The sequence below is a fragment of the Rousettus aegyptiacus genome, unplaced genomic scaffold, assembly GCF_014176215.1.
Source record: "Rousettus aegyptiacus isolate mRouAeg1 unplaced genomic scaffold, mRouAeg1.p scaffold_m13_p_16, whole genome shotgun sequence".
Lineage (NCBI taxonomy): Eukaryota > Metazoa > Chordata > Mammalia > Chiroptera > Pteropodidae > Rousettus > Rousettus aegyptiacus.
The window spans coordinates 27,304,891-27,324,483 of NW_023416291.1; the positions used below are offsets into that span (position 1 = coordinate 27,304,891).

At 37.3% G+C, this 19,593-nt stretch overlaps 1 protein-coding gene across 2 annotated transcripts in view; it reads right to left on the reverse strand.

Annotated features, from left to right (window-relative positions):
* Positions 1–19,593, reverse strand: part of PALLD (palladin, cytoskeletal associated protein) — a 347,001-nt gene that overhangs the window by 156,118 nt on the left and 171,290 nt on the right. For both annotated transcript variants that reach the window (XM_016148183.2, XM_036233612.1), the window contains 2 exons: positions 16,593–16,712; positions 14,192–14,534 (listed from right to left, as the gene is read on the reverse strand). In XM_016148183.2, coding sequence (XP_016003669.2) covers positions 14,192–14,534; positions 16,593–16,712 — 463 coding nt within the window. The remainder of the gene's footprint in view (positions 1–14,191; positions 14,535–16,592; positions 16,713–19,593) is intronic.

The following is a 19,593-nucleotide window of genomic DNA, read 5'->3' on the forward strand; positions in this document are numbered from 1 at the left end:
AGAAACAATATGTTAATTTGAATGAGAACAAAAATTTATCATTAGTAGTGATTTTCCATATTTTTCCCCCACCATCTTTTTATGGTAGAGGAAGAAAAAAGGAGACTGACAGGGAAGAATCCACCTGTAGTTTTTTGAAAGTTTCACAAGTTGCTTATTTCTGAAACTTTCTATAGGGGTAGTCAAATATCTAAGGCTGCTTTGTTATAATATTCTCTTAATAACAAGAACAATGATAGGTGATGTCAGTTGAGTATTGTTCTATAGTCTGCTCTATGCTAGTACATTGTTTTATGTAACCACGATCCAGTGAGGTAGGTACTTTCATAATTCCCTTTTATTAAAGAAGCAATTGAGTCTTCAAGGCACTAAGAAGCTTATCCAAGGTCACCTAGCTTGGGAGCTGTAGAGAGTTTATCTCGGCCCTGCACTGCTTTCTTAGGCTGGAAAGTCTTCCTTTAAAACCAAGCTCTAAAGTCAGAAACTGTCATTTACTTAAACACAGTGGATTGAAAGGATGCATTTTTTTGGTTCTTTCTTTAAATTCTAAAAAAAAAAAAAATGAAACTGAGTGAAGGAGTGAAAAACTGTAAATTCTTTAGAATAAAAAGTGAACGGATGAGTTGTCACTGACAGTAGGAAAGTGGAAACCCAAGTGCCTACAGAAGGTGAAGTAAACAAGAAGGAAACTAATTTGAGTCACTGAAAAGCTGACCACTGGATTCCTTTGAACTTGGGGGAGAGCGATAAGGTTGGATACAGGAAAACCGGTTGAAGGTTTCTAGGACGTCGGCTCCACTCCCTAAGTCCTTGTAGCTAGTCAACCATGCCTCCTCCACCTCTTTAAGAGACAGGAAGTTTCCATTACAGAGATATAGAGCCAGCATGGCTTCAGACCCACAAACACCTGGTATAGCAGGTTGAAGAGGTTAAGTAATTAAATGAAGGTATCCTCTAAATGATGAAAACCAGCCCCTTCTCCCTGCTCAGCTCCCCAATGCTGTCTGCCAAGCATGTACTTGGCTCCATCTACCCTTGCCCAAGAAAGGAGACTGAGTATCTTTCCTTCTGGAGAAATTGATTAACCCGAAAAAATGACAGGTAGATACTGGCACTTGGGGTCCTTGCTAAATCACAAGGTGATACCTACAAGCTGACAAATCCCAATCCATCATATGGTTTTCAGTCAACCTGTAATGATAACTCCCTTCAAAAAATTCCATGATTAATATCTGTAAAGAGATAAGGACACTATTGCATCCATGAAACGAACAGGATGCCATAAAAATTTACAGAATGAGAAAGAAGTCTTGGAAAATAAAAATATGACAGCAGGAATAAATTCATCAGAAGGTCTGAAAGACAAAGGTATACAGAAAGCACAAGAAAAATACATCAGAAGAGAAAAATCAGAATATCAGGTAGGAGTTCCAATGTTGTAACTAACAGAAGTTTCAGAGAGAACAGAGAAAATGGAGAGAAAATGAAAAAAAAAATGTAAGAAAATTTCCAATGTATACCCATGAGTTTTTAGACTGAAAGAGCTCACTAAATATCTTGTACAAGATCTGAAAATATTACATAGCATCATAAAATTTCAGAGCACTGGGGATAAAGATTCTACATATTTCCAGAATTAAAAAAAAAAAAAAAAGTATATACATAGAACCAGAACCAAGATAGGCATTGATCTCCTCTATAACAACATTAGGATCTGAAGCAATTTCTTGAAAATTCTTAGGAAAAATCTGTAATTCCAAACCCAACCAAACTGTCAATTTAGTGTGAAGCTAGAAGACATCGTTTAGGCAAATAGGGTCTAGAAACGTCTGCCCTGCAGTCTTTCTTTGAAAGCTACTGCAGGGTGTGCTTCTGGCAAATAAGAGAGTAAAACAAAAAACGTAAACGCATGGCATTTAGGAATCAGGGGAACCAGGGTAGGTCAAAGATGAAAAGTCTTTCCAGGATGACGATGAAGGGAAGTCCTGGGGAAACAGCTGTGTGTTAAGCAGAGAGAGCGGCTAGCTGAGAACGGAACAGAGGACGGAAGGAGGTCTCCTACATTTCAGGGACACTACTTTCATAGCAGAAAAATATCATGAGAAAAACAATGTTTAAGAAGATGATTCAGATGCTGACTAGCTGTGCTGGTGGCCCCAATAAGAACCAACAGGAGATATTCGGTATAAAAAAAATCATGACTGGAAAAATACGAGCCATTTTACCACAGAATCATTTTCTAAATATTCAATAATTAATACTGGATTACTCATATTTGTACAATGTCTTCGAAATAATTTTTTTGTGTGAATTAAGTAATTCCTAATTTTAAAATGCCACGTGAATGTGAAACATGTTTAGATTATATAAATAGCAATAAAACTTTCTGGAGGAAGAAATGTCCATAATGCCTATTTAGGCTAAGTGCAGGATGACAATAACTGCTTCTTTTAGAAGAGCCAGCTTATTACTTGCCTTGGTTAAGTGTGGAGTGCCCAGTGGAAGGTGGTGGCTCTTGGCTTATGACCGCATGGTGCCTTTTCAATTTCTGTAAATTCCATGATAATCCTGTTTCATCTTTAAACAGTATACTGAAGCACATGCTAAAACTCAACATGAACCTAGAAATGAACAGTTGTTTTCTAGAATAAGAAGTGTTAATGTTTATAAATTTCATGTGAAAATAGATGATGGCGAGAAATTCGACACTAGGAAGAAAAATGATCTATTGATTTGGGATTTATATCTGACGGATTGCTCATAAGCAAGTGGAATCCAGTTAACATGAAAAGTGTGGTTATTTTATCATATAGACTGAAATTAATTTATTCTAAACTACTCAGAGTGTACAATTCAGACTGATAAGAACGTGGGACAAAGAGATGAATCTGAAACTTTAATTTATCCAATTATACACATTCACAAAGTGAGGATAACTTTTGGTCACTTTTCAGAGGCCATGCTCTAAGATGACAATCTAGCTTAGGCCAGCCTCTCTCCCAGCCCCGTGACACAGACTGAGCCTGATTACATGGCCTCCCAAGCACACATCACATGGCAGAGGTCTCAGATCCCTCCCGGCTGGCATGGACCCCTTGCATCCTCCTCCTTCCACCCAAATCCAGACTTACATTTGGGGCCTGAGCTAGATCCAGACAGAGGTTTGTCCTGCATTTCATCTACTCTAAGATCCTCCCATATGAGAAAACAGCAGATTAGAGGAAGTCACACAAAAGCATGGTACAGCACCAGGCAGAACCCTAGAATCAGTTTCAGCTGGTGTCCTCCTTTGTCTTGACTGAAAGGACAAGAGCATCGACAAACTTTAACGTATGCACCTTCCTCATTCTATTTCACTTCTAATTTTAGTAAGAATTCTAGTTTATTTCTATCGTTTACTTCTAACATCAAGAGTATAAAAAAATAAAACTTTATTTTATAAAGGCAGTTTTTGGTCCCTTGTTTTAATGCAAAAACAACAAGGTGCAAATTTTTCTCTATAGGGATAACAGTCCTCTATAAATCAACTTTTCAAGTAACGGGGCACTTAAGAGCCATCTAATTGCTTTTAGAAACCTCTCTCTGCCAATTTTTGGTAAAAATTAAAAATATATATATTTATTATACTTCTTTCCAGTAAGGCAGCTGTTTGGTATCAGAAAAATTTAATAACAAAAAAACCCAACTATAATTCTGCTTTTAAAGGTAGAATAATTAGAGCAAACATAAAGTGAAATTTTCTGTGATTCAAGAATACTTCTTCATGAATAATCCTCTCCTCTATGTGTAAGATTGCTTTGTGATAGAATAAAAATAAATGTGAACACTTCATATTTGCTTTAGAAAGCAATGGCTTGGAAGGCAAGGAGGGCACCAGACATGGAAACAATCATCTGAGTCAAGAATCTGCCCCTGTGGCTAAGCCTCTTTGGAAGTCCAAGCTACAAACTTTATTTTAGAAACTACAAAGAACAAAAGACATTTTTACTCTGCACTGCATTGTACTTAGGCCACCTTTTATGTTTTTTTTTTTTCAACAGACATTATTGCACATAATGATACATCCCTGAAACCAGATGGCATACAAACTATTTCAACAAAGAAACAGGGACAAGAAAATATTTGTGGTCCTTCCAGAAATCTTTCACAATCTTCACATTTAACGGCAATTACTAGCAAAGCAGCAAGTTTGGAATTATAGCCAAGGCATATAATTACCTATATTTGACCTATGTACAAAGTCCTCTTAGGAAAAAGAATACCAGATAGCTGTACCTACTCTTTTTGGCTCCTGACATATAGAGTGAAGTAAAAATATTTGGATAGTATGTTAGTAATTCAATGGTTTTACTAGCTTCATATCAGAGGGCTCGCAGCTGGAGTTCCTCATTTGCTGCCTACTGTGGACACTTACATCGTTGTATTTAAATAAAAATAAAAAAACAGCACAGAGAAAATGTAATTTCAAGGTTTCTGAGATGAGATGGAGTACAGTAGTGAACTCTAGAAAACACAGTGGGAATGTAGATATTGAAATTAAAAGTACATATTCACCAAGCATTTTCTCTAATCATCATAAAACCTTAACTATATCAATGCATATTTTCATGATATCCTTGATAAACAGAGAAGCAAGTATTATCTGAGCAAGAACTTCCACATCTAGAGTTCAGAAGGCATGAAACTGGTATAGCAAAGTTTGAGGTTTGATTGCAATTATTTTATAATTTCCTTTTAAATAACAAAGCAAATTTGTGTGCTCAAATTTATATGTAATTTATCCATGTCCAGCCATGGAAATGAAAATTACATAGTTTCATGTAAATCTGTATATTTTACTGAATTAGATTAATATGCACACTATTCTTAAAACCAAATGAAAGAATATCTAATTCCTTGCCACATATCGAAAAGGTTTTCAAAAAACTATATCAACTCAAGTGTTATCCACAAGGTTTGTGTAATCATAACTTCAATCAAGTAAGGAAGCAGTCATTCTTAGGTTTGTTGAGAGAATGAACAGTCTGCTTTTACACATGTAATAGAAACCAACTAAAATAAACCTCCCTGTTATACATGTTCTCACCATTAGGTGATATATTAGTTTGAATGAAAAACTTACACATTCACAGAAAAAAAAAAAAAAATCGATGGTGAAAAAAAAAAAAAAGAAATTGGCAACCTAATATACTTCACCCTGCAGTAGACAGAAATCAATTCTCTAATAGTAAAAGTCGTAGACATGAAGTGAAAGACAATATGTACGGATTAGAGACTCAACAGCTGAGATGAATTGTTTTAAAATCTACAAACACAGGAAATAGGCCTGTTCAATAAAAATCCAACTCAAGGTCATACTTTGATAGAAGAGGTTAGTAACTACCAACGTGGACCATGGTGCTAAACTATAACTGAAATAAATAGGGGGCTAAAATAGTCACATGAGTTATACTGGAAATGGCTCTATCAGCTTCCGACTATGAATAATCTCACTGGTACTTCATGAAATAACTGCAAGTGACCCCAGAATGATACTGTTTTCTCACCTATCTCCTCAGGTATAAACCTCTCCCCTACAGCTCCCTTCTTGCTCTTTCTTCACCAGTTGTCCCTTTTCTAGATCTGTTTCATTGTTCATGAGATTTCTTGACTATTTCTAACCAATATTCCCACTTCCTCAAACTTTTTCATTGGAAATGCTTTTGTCCTTAACTGAAAGCTGACTTTCCTTGATGAGGTGACTAACCATCATGATCTTCTCCAGGCGAGGAGAAGGCTACTCTTAGAACAGTTCTGCACCATCATTCAACATCTGCTTCTTTCTTGAAGTCTGTGCTCCACCTATAATCACTCTCTCTTCCCCCCTTGTCACCAACAGCCTTGGTATTTCCTAATTTTTTCTCAATGACTTTAGTACCTAGCATTTAGTTTCCTGCCATCAGCCTTGGCCATCAGCCATGCTACTGTTCCCTCTAACATCTTGAATTCATACTTCCTTGCCCACTTCCTCTACTCCCGTGAACTTAACTTCCATTTCAACTATCCATTCAAACAGATATCTCTTAAATTCCTTTATCTTTTGGAAGTTCTTTCTTTAGATCTTGAACTTTCAACGTCCTCACTTAGATCACAATTAATATTCCTTTTTCATATTTCGCACCCCCTCCGAGTCATTTGCACTGTTGGTGTAACATATTTTTTCTTGACCCTTCATTTTCTTGAGCCCCATCTCTTCTCCCGATAAGTCCTGATCCAGCTTAATCTGCTTCCCTTTCTATACACTGCTTGGATGCTGATTTCAAAAATAATTGCCGAGGATCAACAAATTAAATATTATAGCATCCTCATCCTGCCAGTACCACCAACTGTAGATATCTTTTGCTTTTCTCTTCACGGTGCTGATTATGGCTGAAACCATGAATCTAATATGAGTTTCACTCTAATTTTAAATGGGTTCTCATTATTGCTGGGAAAAACACAATTTCTTTCTTGGTATTCCTTATCATTTCTCATAGTTCTCTTCAGCCTCTTTTACTCCTCTTAATCTCACAGTTACCACAACTGTCCTTCATCTTAAGGCACATGCCTTCATCACATAATTTACTAATAATATTGTTACCTGAATCAGAATTTCAATTTTTCTTCACCATATCTTCTCTCCTTTGCCACTATTTGAAAGAAAGTTGTCATCCTACTTTCTGTGGAAGGCCTTGTATAGATTATACATTAAATATTGGTCTTTAAAATATCTGGCTTATTTTTTGGCTTTAAAATGAAAAAATTACCTTATCCATATCACCGAGATGTGTAATTAAAGGAATGAGAGTTTTCATGTGGGGGAGGGAGTATTATAAAAGAGTATTTGTGAAGGAACCAAGTCTTCTGGAGAATAGGACATTTTCTGGGTAGGGCTTTCTAGCTTGGGTTCTAAACACCCAGATGGAATCCTTAAGTCACTCTTCCAGAAGTGAGGAGCTCTGAGAGAGGAGGTGAAAGCATTCAGTGCCTGGACATTCTGCTTACAACTGTGCTCAAAACTGAGCTTGGTTACTGTTATTTTTATCAAGGAGCATCTATGATGAAGAACAAAATGAGTTGAGGTTGAATGGAGGAGGGAGGATGGAAGACAAAGGGTAAAAAGCACTTATTTCTTTTAAAATACTTTGTAATAGTAATAAATATTATGGTTGAAAAGCTGAAAAATCAGACTATTTAACAAGAAAATATAATCTTCTCAAAATTTACAGAAACCAACAGGTAACATCTGGGTGAATTTTATTCTAATATATAAAAATCACTTTAGTTGGTTAAAGTGTTTCACTGATTTTTTTTTCATAAACTTAGTATTAGGCTGCATATATCATTTTGTTTCTAGTATTTTTTGCTTAACATTATTCTGTTAATATGTTGACATCATATTCATAGCATTATCTCTTGAGCACATTATTCAAATGTGGCTCCATCTTATCTCTGACCTGAGTCTCTTCCCCCCACCTGAAAAATAAAAGGTCCCTACCTGGCAGTGACTTTTTTTAACTTACTTTGTAATCACCAAAGGGGCTCTTAAACATACTTATGCAAAGTGAAATGGAAATGTTGAAGAAATACTGAATCATCATGTACACTTTCGTGGAAAGCACCAAATATTTGAGATGTATGTATGGTACCACTTATGGATGGTTAAGTACCACTTTGAATGCACACAGGGTATCTGCAAGTATTTCCAAATGTATTTTAGACGTCAAGTAAGACTACTAACCATAAAAATAATAACTCAACATTCTTCTGGAAACGTAATTAAAACATTCTATTCACCAAGAGACTACCAAAGCAAAGCACTATTACCCTAATATCTAAGAATGCAACACTGTGTCAGAGTCAATATTTACATGAAAAAATCATAAGGAAAAATACATTGAAATGTTATTCCTTAGTTAAAAGTTTCATACGTCAGGAAGTTCCTTGATTGGACTTTCCATTTCAGGAAGGGGTTGTTTTTGAAGCGATCCAACACCAACACTGTTAATGCAAAGTCATCATCATATTGTATTTATGGAGAGAACATATCCACATAGCCAGGTACTTCAGAATTAGGACTATGATTGAGCCTACATTCCTTATTTATCATTCTCCTGTGTGTGTGTGTGTGCGCGCGCGCGCGCGCGGGAGGGGATTGAGATTGATTTTCTATTAACAAATATAAAAAGCTACTTTCTGTCCTATTTTTTCTTCTAATATTATTTTGAAGCCCCCTCTGGTTTCATAGTTTGTACTTTCACTGCTACTAAATTGCTTTGTTATTTGACTAGACTCAGCATATAACAAAGATCATTTAACCAGAAGTGAAAGCTGGTGCGTAAGTTTTCTGAATCAAAAACAGAAAGGCTTATCTTCCAAACATTAAATTGGGAGGAGAAAGCAGTTGAATTGCACTAAATCTAATTTTGGAATTGGTATTTCTTCGACAACATTTGGGTAATGTTAAAAGATGTGTAGAACTGTGTGTGTATGTTCTTGCAATATGATCTTAGCGATCGCTGGAGTATAAATTATTTGAAGATAATGCTTTTTCTTTTTCTTCTTTGTGTCCTCAGCACCCACCATCACCCACTATTTTGCAGATGCTCAATTCATAGTGAGGGAATGAAAAGTGTGTATTAGATTTTAAAATATATTTATGTACATTTAAAGACCTCTTGACAACTCTTTGATGATTACTACATGTCTTTGAACTCTGTTACTTATTTTACCCCAAACTGTTTTGCTTATCATCTTTTTGCTTGCATGTGTGTGTATATGTGTTTAAATCTACCAAGTAAGGTCTATAGTAGAAAAGAACCAGGAAACCATTTGTATTCTAATGTCAAACAGTAAAATGATGAGATCTTGAGCCTTAACTAGTAGAGTTTCAAGAATGGGAAAATGTTCAACTTTCTAAGTTATGCTGACCAAGGCACATACTGGAGTTCAAGCTGCAGTCCAACATAAACAGGACAGGAAGGGAGTAGCACAGAAGCTCTCAGCCCTTCATCAAACGTCTGGCATCTGATGGCGGTGTTAACATGTCAAGTACACTCACCTTGAAAGAGCAGTTTGATTGTACTGTGGCCAACTGACATTGCAAGTATGTACTAGAGGGTGAAAATGTCCTCCTGGACCTTCCAAATGTCTCATTTCTCCATAATGTGCTAAAGTAAGATGTTAATCAAATGAGAACACAGGAGAAATGAGGAAAGATTGAAAGAGTTCCAAAATTAAGTAACTTAGTTGGACAAACTTTTCTACTGTAATTCTATCCCATGGGATTCTTATTTAATTCTTTCACATTTATTTCATTTATAAGATAAATGTCAGTTTTTTAAGTACTGTAAAGTAAGAAAATTCTGGGATTGGTGGGGTTTGAAGACAGGAGCCCTACAGTTTATTAAGGTATAAAGTTAAACAGAATAAATGGGGTTGCTCTAACATGGGTGGATCTTGCTCTTCCCCTTTGTCGATCTGCTCTTGCTTTATTCATACATTCAAAAACATCGTTGAGCATTTACTATTTGTCAGGCCCTGACCTAGGTCCTAGTGAGAGAGCAGTAAAAAAAAATCAAGGTCGAAAAAGCTTGTAATTGTGGGGAAAAACAATACATGACCAACGAGCAAGTAAATAAGAAACCATGAGAAATAATTACATGCTATGCAGTAATTAAAGAGGATGATTTATTGGAGAATGTCTGGGTGGCTGCTTTAGATTGTGTGGTCAGGGAAGCTGGTGACATTAAGCTGGGAATTGAAAGCAAGGAGGAGGCAGCCATTAGTAGCAGAACATTCCAGGGAGCAGAACATTCCAGGCAAGGGAACAATTTGTGCTTAAATTTGTGTCTAGGAGTGTGGAAGAAACCATAAGGAACTTCCAAACACAGTAAGCCTGGCACAGTTAAGTCACTGATAAAGAGAATGATACAGGATGCTATTTCTTTCTTTTTCATCCTTCGAACACATCACCTCTCACTCCCACACATGCAGCGTAAGAACATTTTACACAGTGCTTATTGTTGCTTACTATTATGAAAATGTAGCTTCACTTTGTCAGTGCAGAACTAGACTGAGGTGACACACAGATTCCCTAATATCTAAGTCTGAGCGAGTTTACAGGACATGCCCCTCTCTTGAGGTAAGAATTACAGGAACGACTGAGTGTCTAAGGGTAGGAGTGAGAGAAAGGAGGCAGAGACACAGAAGCGAAAATAGTAAAATGCAATTATTTCGAGAAGGCTAATTTGGCCTGAAATCATTTTAGGCTTTACAGATAGGTATTAATGATATTGCTTTTTTCTTTAGAGGCTGGAGAAAGAGAAAGTAGTAAGAATATGAGCAAAGAGAGTTAAATTCATATCTAGTTTAGCTGCTGATTAAGTATGTAAACATTTTTAGAACATTTCATTATCATTCTCCCAGTCGAAGGGCATGGACTTTTATGGTAACGTGTATATTACTGGCACTAGAGTGACAAACACGCATAACTTTATCTGCCGACCTGTCTGTCCTGTTTTGGAGTGCAAGGACTCGCTTACTGCTTAATGCTTCAGTAACTTCTTCTGAATCCTCACTTTGCTTCTTCCACAGTTTATATTCTACATCCCTCCCACAAGACAGTGGAAGAATATTTTTTTAAAAAGGGAAATGGGGTTTGAATACAGAATATTGTTATTTATATCTTGTCTGTTCTAATTTAAGAGATAAGCTCAGTGGAGAAACATGACCGTGCTTTTCCATATGCTGTGCGAATCACCTACTAAATTGGGCCTAAGTTTCCCTCCAGGGTTGATTCCTGGTGATTCCATGCACATCATGCCTTTGAAGGACTGTGTCTGGGCAGGAATTAAGAGAAGCAGTGATTTTGTTTCCTATTAACGCACTAAGCCCTATATATTTTTTTGAACCTTCAGGCATCGTTTGCAGAGTGGGAGACAATCAGACTTATTTAGTGCCCTTCAAATAAGAAAAATAACATAACAAATATACGTTAGGTTTATGTTTATCCTTTCCTTCCTCTTTTTCAGTGATAAGAAAAATGACACAGGCACAACGTTGTTTTATTTGTACTGTGATAAAAGATTCTAAATGTCAGACACCAGGTCACACACATAACTCTCATTTATGGAAGCTTCCCTGTGTGGTGTCTAAGCGCACTTGAGTCCCACAGAAAGTGTTAAGGCATTCTGCAAATCCAGTGTGTGTGGCATCTGGCAGTAATCGAATAGCCTGTGTCTAACTTATACTTGAGGGACACTGTCTGAGACAAAGACACTGAGTGGATGCCTCCATGACACTGAGCCTGGACCTCGCCCTCCAGACGGGTGGGTGGGGCAGACGCAGCGGGAGGTCCGCAAGGCTGTTGGTGAGGACTTCCGTCAGCTAATAGAGGACTGGGGCTGGGCCTTGTTAAAGAAAAAAAGTCACGGCATGTTTTTTCTTCCGATAATCAGTATTAGAGCTGTTTGAGAGAAAAAATGCAGAGATTTCTTCCTGAAAATGATTTTTTTTTTTTCAGGAATCTGAGGCCCTTTTCAAGATAATTTATTGAGAGAGTAAATATTTTAAATCCTAATATTTGCCTCTCCTAATTGTTTCCTATTTGTTGAATTACAAATAATTGAGATGAATGAAATGCCATAAAGCCCCAAAATGTAAACGTCTCCTTTTACAAAGAATGAAATCATAGGTGATGAGAAAAGATTATTAGAGTGGTCCATAGTTTTTCACTTTGAACCATGAGACAAAACTCATTTTTTCTCCAATGCATGAAAAGAAATAAAGATGTGTGAAAGAATTTTACTTGTCAGTTACCCGTAGTCATTAATTATAGATAACTTGGATGCAATTCTAAATTACTTGCAGATGTCATGCAACGACATCTCAATATCAATGTATACAAATTTAACAACAATGAGCAAACTGTTTCAGAAAAGACTGCGATAGAGAAAAGAGTGGAAGACCTCCGACCAAACCAATGATGATGGTTACCTCAAGAGGGTGCTTGGGAAGGGAGAAGCGGAATTAACTTTTTCTTTAATTACTTCTATACTATTTGAATTGTCATATCAAGCATGCATTTACTTTCTGATTAAAATAAAATCCAATAAAGTATTATAATTTATAAGAAAATTAAAACATTAATATGTATTTTAAAGTGTCATTGCATATGATTTTCTATCTAGTAAATGACAAGTAATTATACAATGTGGACAGCATTAAGTGATACTTAAATACTTAAAGATCTGAAAAAAAAACTTAATAGAGCCCGATACAAGTAAATGTTATTTTTCAGCTACCAGGTTTTGTGATTACATGCTCTGCCTTTCCTTCATGAAAGGAAGAGTAAAACTCAGGTCCATTTTTCCTGTATCTTATTTTAAGTTGAAAATCCAACTTATAAACAAATCATGATGTCGCTCCTCAAACTTGTGCTTAAGCTACTCATCCTCTTAAAAACCACAAAACTGCTTTGTCTGCCATTTGCAGACATGGGCCCCCCATCATGCACAATAACATCACCATAAAGTAGAGCTAAAAGCCAAAGAGCTGTTGAAACTCCCGAGATAAGAAGGGCTGACATGCCTGTTAGCAGCTCCTCGTGTTTGCTCTCCTGTGATTTATATCTGATTTACGACAGCCATTATGGTGGACACACATCACTTAATCAGGAGCACAGTCAAGTCCTAAGCATTAAATGCATTTGCTTTCTCTCTCCCAGGAGAGAGGGTCCCTTGTTTCACTAAAAGTACAAAAAAGACATATTCACAGTATGCAGATAAAAGGGGTCAGCAGTGGCAATTGAGTTACAAGAGTGTAAATCTCTTTTAAAGCTGCAACTTTTGATCTCATTTTACCTGTTCATTGTCTCAATAATACCTAAGGAACATGGTATTAAATGTTCACATGGCATCTTTCATACTCGTATATACAAACCAAGTAGCCCTATTGCCTGAAAAACGAGCCTGGATGGCATACAGAATTACGTGCAGGGTAGTAACAGACAGGTTTTTGAAACTGCAACACAAGATTGTCCAGAAGTTCATTTTTAGAAAATTGTCTGCCCATTTGTTAACTTGAGGTGCTCATTGGGCTGATTTATTGGATGAGTCAAATGATGTTAATGAAATCACTTAGTAAATAATAAAGTGATATACAAATACATAAAATAGTCTAATGAATATCTTATACATGCTAACAATTCTAACAAACAAGCTGTTGACAGATTGGAGAGACTGTTAGGTACCAGAAAAACAAAGAAAAACTCCTATCCTAAAGTCATCTTTCCTGCCACAACTGAAAACATCAGACATCATGGGAAAATCTAAGGGGCTTTCCTAGATTCCAACACATTCATTCTCGAGGAAACGTGACCCAGTACAGTATGTATACATTTTACGTGACTGACATTCCACTGACCTCTATCAGGGCAGTAATTCAAGGTCTGTTATGCTATGATAGAACCTTTTGAGTTCATTGATTTCTGCCTCTCTCTGACACTGTCCTGCCTCCATTCATAACAACTCTCTGCTGTGTGGTGCCAATGGAAACAACTCAGGCAAGTTTTATCATCCTAAGAAAATAATGGAAATCAACTATGAAGCTGGTATGCATGGAAATATGCAGTTCCATGGAATTCCCAAGCCAAGGAGGTCGTGTTGTGAAGGGCGCTCTTCTTCCTGACGAGCCTGGTTATCTCTGGTTTCATTCCCCTCTCCAGGTTCTATACAATGAATTTCCATCCTCAGCTTTTAGTCTTATCTATATCAGATTTCCTTACTGATTCTTAAATTTAAAACATTTGGAAATGCTTTTAATAGATTGCTCACAGTGGGTCCCCTTCCCCATCACCTCTGGGGAGTGGCTACATCCTCGCTATACATTGGAAGGCCACACAAAGCACAGATATTTTCACAGCTGAAACCAGTTATAGCTCTAAGCAAAGGGCAGATTTAACCGAGCTTCTCATTTACTGGCTTTATTTTTGGTAACTTTTATATTTTTGAACGACCCCACTTGGTAACAAAGTCACATTAGCTATGAACAACTTGCCTGTAGAAGGGGCAACGTGTCACATAGCTGAGTCCAGGCAAAAAGTTTTCATTGACCAGAGAGGCAATTTAACAGGGGTATGGAAAATATTATAAAACCATGCAGAAATACTCACAGTTTTGGTTTGGCAAGGAGGGGTGGTGGCTCCTTCGTGGGTGAGAGCAGGACAGCTGATGTCGGAAGAGATTTATTGCCGTTAGCTTTGCCATTAATCAGTCCGTTTACTCCATGGTTGGGATGGACTCCGTTAGTTTCCCTCTCAGTAGAATTGAATTGCATTTGAAGGGCTGCCATGCCAAGTCCTAACTCTGGGCTCTTCACCTGCTGGATCTCAGCTGGTTTCTTTGAAGCCAACTCAAAGGGACTTGTCTCCAAGATTGGAGGGGGAGGCGGGAAGTGTTGGCAGTGATCACTGTTGGATTCTCCCATGGAATCATAGTTACAGTTTTCAGTGTTGGCTAAAGAAGGGGAGAGGAAGAAATAATAAGATGCTACTAAGTCGACAGTGATTTTCACAATGTCATAGATCATCTGAGAATCCCCTGGGCCCCGTTAAGTTGTCGCAGAAGAGGTAGCTCTGCTGCTCTCAACTGATGCAGAGACAAAGCCAGCTGGAGGGCTTGGTTCTCTAAGCTTGTTTTGGGTGACTGCTACCTGTTTCATTTCCTGAATGGGCCCATAAAAGAAAGAAACTAGCTACCAATTCATTAAAAATTTTCAAACAAGAGCTAAAAACAGAACTTGGTAAAAAAATAATAATAACACAAACAGTATCAACTTATAATGCTTTGTCCTCTCACATTTCAGCCCACAGATCCAAATGAACAGCCTATCTGAGCTTTACTTGCATTAATTCAAGCTCTAACGGTTTTATGTGGTAAGCAATGAATATTAATTCTTTTTGAAGCTAAGTAAACCTTTTAGTATAAGGGAAATGTTTCAACATCATTTTTTTTTCCAATTCAGATGATGGTCACAGCTGTAACTCAGCACAAAAGAAATTCTTCACTAGTTACTCTCAATAAACTGAAAGCATCTTGAGATAAGATCTTTTCTTTGGATTCCTCACCTTGCCCAGAGTGCGGCAGAGCTCTAGGAATGTACTTAAAAATGTTTATTAAGATAAACTAAAAACAGTTGTTGTCTACGTTTAGCCTACAGATTTACCCCAGATAAACATGGGAAATACTGCATGCCAATTCTTGCCACAGAGACTTTGAGAGTCCCAAGTTTTGGCCACACTGTTGGAGCACTGCTGCTCTACTGCCATGGATATTTGATGGGACAACCTCCAATCCAACTCAGAACAAAAACACTGGGCTCCTCCCAGCTCTGGAGCTCCAAACATGATGTGGGAGGTTACTTTTCACATTTATTATTTTTATTTTTTAGGTGAGGCAACCCTTGGTTGACCTCACAGATTGCAAAGACCTTGTTAGCTTACAATCTTTTTTATTTTTTTATGCCTACAGCACCTGGTCTTCCTAGGTGGTCTCCCATCCAAGTACTAACCAGCCCCGACCCTGACTTTCCACATTTAAAGTACTCATTCACATAAACTGTCTCCCCATTCAGGTAACCCTTACATGTCTTTTAATTAAGATGAAGAAACAGTAGCAATTCCCACTCTAAGGTCCCTAACCCAGTCTTGGTTGTGCCTCTGCTGCCACCTAGCACCAAGTCCCCACTCTTCCAAAGAAATCAAAGCGCGATTCCATTGTTCCCCCCAAGTCTATCTCATCCAGCCAGCAAGCCACGTACTGATTCCCTACTCTGTGCATGTTGTGCCAGGCTTGGTCAAAGAGATACTTTTTAATTGCTGTGAAATGAAAAACAGAGATAGGCAATAAAAATAAACTAAGATAATGCAATTAGTAACAGCAAAAAATAGCTACCTAAAGATAAAATAAAGAAATTAATTTCTAAGTATAAAAAACAGCCAGATATTTTTGAATATTGGTTTTAATCATATAGCATACTGATTTAGTTTTTCTTATCAGAGTTATATTTCACTATCAGTGAGATTTGATTTCTAAGATCTTTACAGCTTCTCAGAATTAATTAGGTTTATCTTGTATTTGTTATTCAGAAGTTTCAATTGTGGATTAAACACTGATTTATCTGTACAAATATTTCCAGTTCTCCAGTGTTGGCACTGCTGAAATGAGTGACAGCACTGCCCATTGGAGGTGACCTTCTGATGTGACCATGATTCTGGGTTGGCACGAGGATATCAGGAAACCAGCATCACCATTTCCAAGACTGAGACTGCATGATTTAAAAAATGCCCCACGTGGGTTCCATTTCTATATTATCATGATCTTTTTTTTTTAATCCACTTCCCCTCCCCCTCCCCCAAAGTCTTTTTATTTCCAGATGAAAAACTGACTGTTACTAACCCCTGGAGTGGCAGTAAGCATTCCTAGTAGCTGAGCATCTCCTCCCCCAGTCCAGGGTAGTAGAACCAAACTAAGTGCTGGGGAACAGAACCTCATCATATTTTTCCGCTCACATACCTGAGGTGACAACCAGCTGGGCAGTGCTGGTTACCGATCCATAATCGTTCCTTGCCGAGCACGTAAAGACCCCTGCATCTTCAGGGAAAGTCTCAGCAATAACTAGGGTACAGATCTCCTCTGGAAGGGAAGAGAACAGTATTCCTCATCAGAGTGAAATCATGAAGTCACTGAAGAAGTCAGACCCTCTGCCTTTCTAAACAAGCAAATTAGGCAATGATTATAAAAGAACTGCTTTCTGAAAGTGTTCACAATAGAATCTCTATACATTCAACTTAGCATTTTAGCCAAGTGGCAAAAGCTTTGGAGTCAGACCCATTCTTTGTGATTCTGAACAAGATCAGCTTTGGTTTCCTCATCTATAAAGTGGGGATAATATATACCTAATAAGATATCTGTGAAGATGAAATGTGATGTTTGCAAAGTGCGTGCCTCTGCACTTGGCATGTGGAAGATGCTCAGGAGATGGCAGCTGGTACTGTCTAGTTGTTTGTATGTGGAAGCTCTTTCTATTAGAGTACCTGCCTCTTTGCTTCAACTGAAAAGCAATTAGTGGGGGAAATCAAGCTTCTGTGAATTGCTGACAATGGAAAAGAAGAATAGAACATGCAATTGTTTTACCAGCAGACAATTATTCTGGAAGCTACGGTTACACAGCGTGGCAGAGTTATATAGCATGGAAAGCCCAGACTCTGGAAACAGCTCTCAGGGTTTGCATACAGGTCCTGCCACGTCTTGCCTTTTTGACTTTGGTCGACCCCCCTAACTCCAATGTTCTAATCTGTAAAATGGAGGTAGTAACAGAACCTACCTCATACAGTTTATATTAGTCACGACTCAAAATTAACCATCGTAGGGTTATTGTGAGGGATGATGACAACCATGGCAATACCTAACAGCTATTGTGCCTTATTAGGCATAAGGTATTGTTACTAGCACTGAACATGGATTAATTTAGCTGTAATTTTCATGTCAACATTATGAGTCATGTTTATTATTATTAGCTGATTTTATAGATAGAAAACTGAAGCACAATAGGTCTAATTGATTTGCCCAACATCACATAGCTAATAAGGGGTAAAATCAGAATACGAACCAAGTCGGATTCCAGACTCCACACTCCTAACAAGCATTTGTTCTTGTGATATGATATACGTGGTGCTTGTGATACTGCTTGGCACACAGTAAATGCTTTGCAGCCAGTAAATACTAGCTGTTACCATTAAAAAGAAGGTAGATCTAGAATGTATTAACTTTTTAAAACTGAATAACTGTTTATATTGTATCAGTAAAATAAAGATGATTATGTTGGTAAATGTTAAGAAAAGAGATATACAGTAAGTCTTCACTTATCACATGTAGGTTCTTGGAAACTACGATTTTAGGCAAAACAATGTATAGTGAAACAGATCTTACTGCAGGCTGACATGAATGAGTTAAGTTCCTATAGGCATATTTCCGGTCACAAAAACATTACCAAGATTCTAAATAAAGACCCAAAACATTTCTAACATTAAACACTGAAGTAAATGTGAACTATACATACATTTAAGATGAATAAAAACAAGATTATTATTTTCCAACTTGCTTATTCCAGTTCAGGTAACCAGAACCTCTAAAAGCTGGGGCACCAGCTGGGAACCTCCCCACCCCTCAACCCCCAACAGGACACTCTTCCACGGCAGGGTCACTCGCACACACACACTCAGATTGGGACAGTGTAGATATGCCAATTCGCCACGTGTACATATCCTTAGGATGTGAGAGGAGACAAGAGTCCCCAGAGAAAATCCGCAAAACGTATTATCTGACATGTACTCTACTATTTTGTATTCTACTTTATTTTAAAATAATGTTGGTTACTATCCACTTTTACAGGTCATGATCAGCAGTTTAAAAACATGGCCCATAGGACCTAGCATAGTCCCTGGCTCAATAAATATCAATGAATCCTGAGTAGAGGTATTTGACATAGTATGAAAAGAGTTTTCCAAAAAATATGAGAACACTAATTTGTAAAAATTTCTGTGCTCCCATGTTCACTGCAGCACTATTTACAATAGCCAAACATGGAAACATTCTAAGTGCACACTGACGGATAAATGGATAAAGCAGACGTAGTACATATACACAATGGAATAAAAAAAGATGACATACTGCCATTTGTGGCAACATGGATGGATTTTGAGGATATTAGGCTAAGTGAAATAAATCAGACAGAAAAGGACAAAAACTGTATGATTTCCCACATATGTGAAACATAAAACAAAAGAATAACAAAATAACAAAAAGCAAACTCATAGGTACAGACAACAGATTGGTGGTTAGCAGAGGGGAAGAGGGAGAGTTGGGTAAAAGGGGTCAAATCTATGGTACCAAAATCTATTGCATGATAAACAGGCAATAGAGTATGGAGACATCAAGTGATAATGTTGTACACCTGAAATCTCTATAATGTCATTATCAATGTAACCTCAATAAATTAAAAAAAAAAAAAAAAAGGAAAGCATCTTCAGGTAAAGGTTTGACAGCTACTAATACATTTAAAATATACATTATTTGATTAAAAGGTCACTAAATAGAAGGAAAACAATAGAGTAAGAGAGAGAGCATGAGATAATCTTGTGTTTCTTGACTGTACACAGTTCTTGGCTTTCCAATGAAAGAAGACAGAAACTTGAAATAATTCACGTTGGAGCTTCACATAAGATTAATCATTTGAAAAGTGAGATGTATCTGGAAGGGTACAAGAAATTGGGAATTTTTAAATTGAATATATACAGTTTACAGAATGAGTTAAGAAGTTTACTTAACCAGAGAAGGGGGAATAAAACTTAGGATATTAGCATTGTAAGCAATTTTAGAAAGCAACAAGCCCGGATCCCTCATTCCTTCAAGTGAGGTCCAAAGGAATTCTCTCGAGGTCTTAGCTAATTACTCTCAAAGTTAAGATGCCAAAGTAGGCATCCTGCCTCCCACGGCATGCTCTTTTTTTATACAG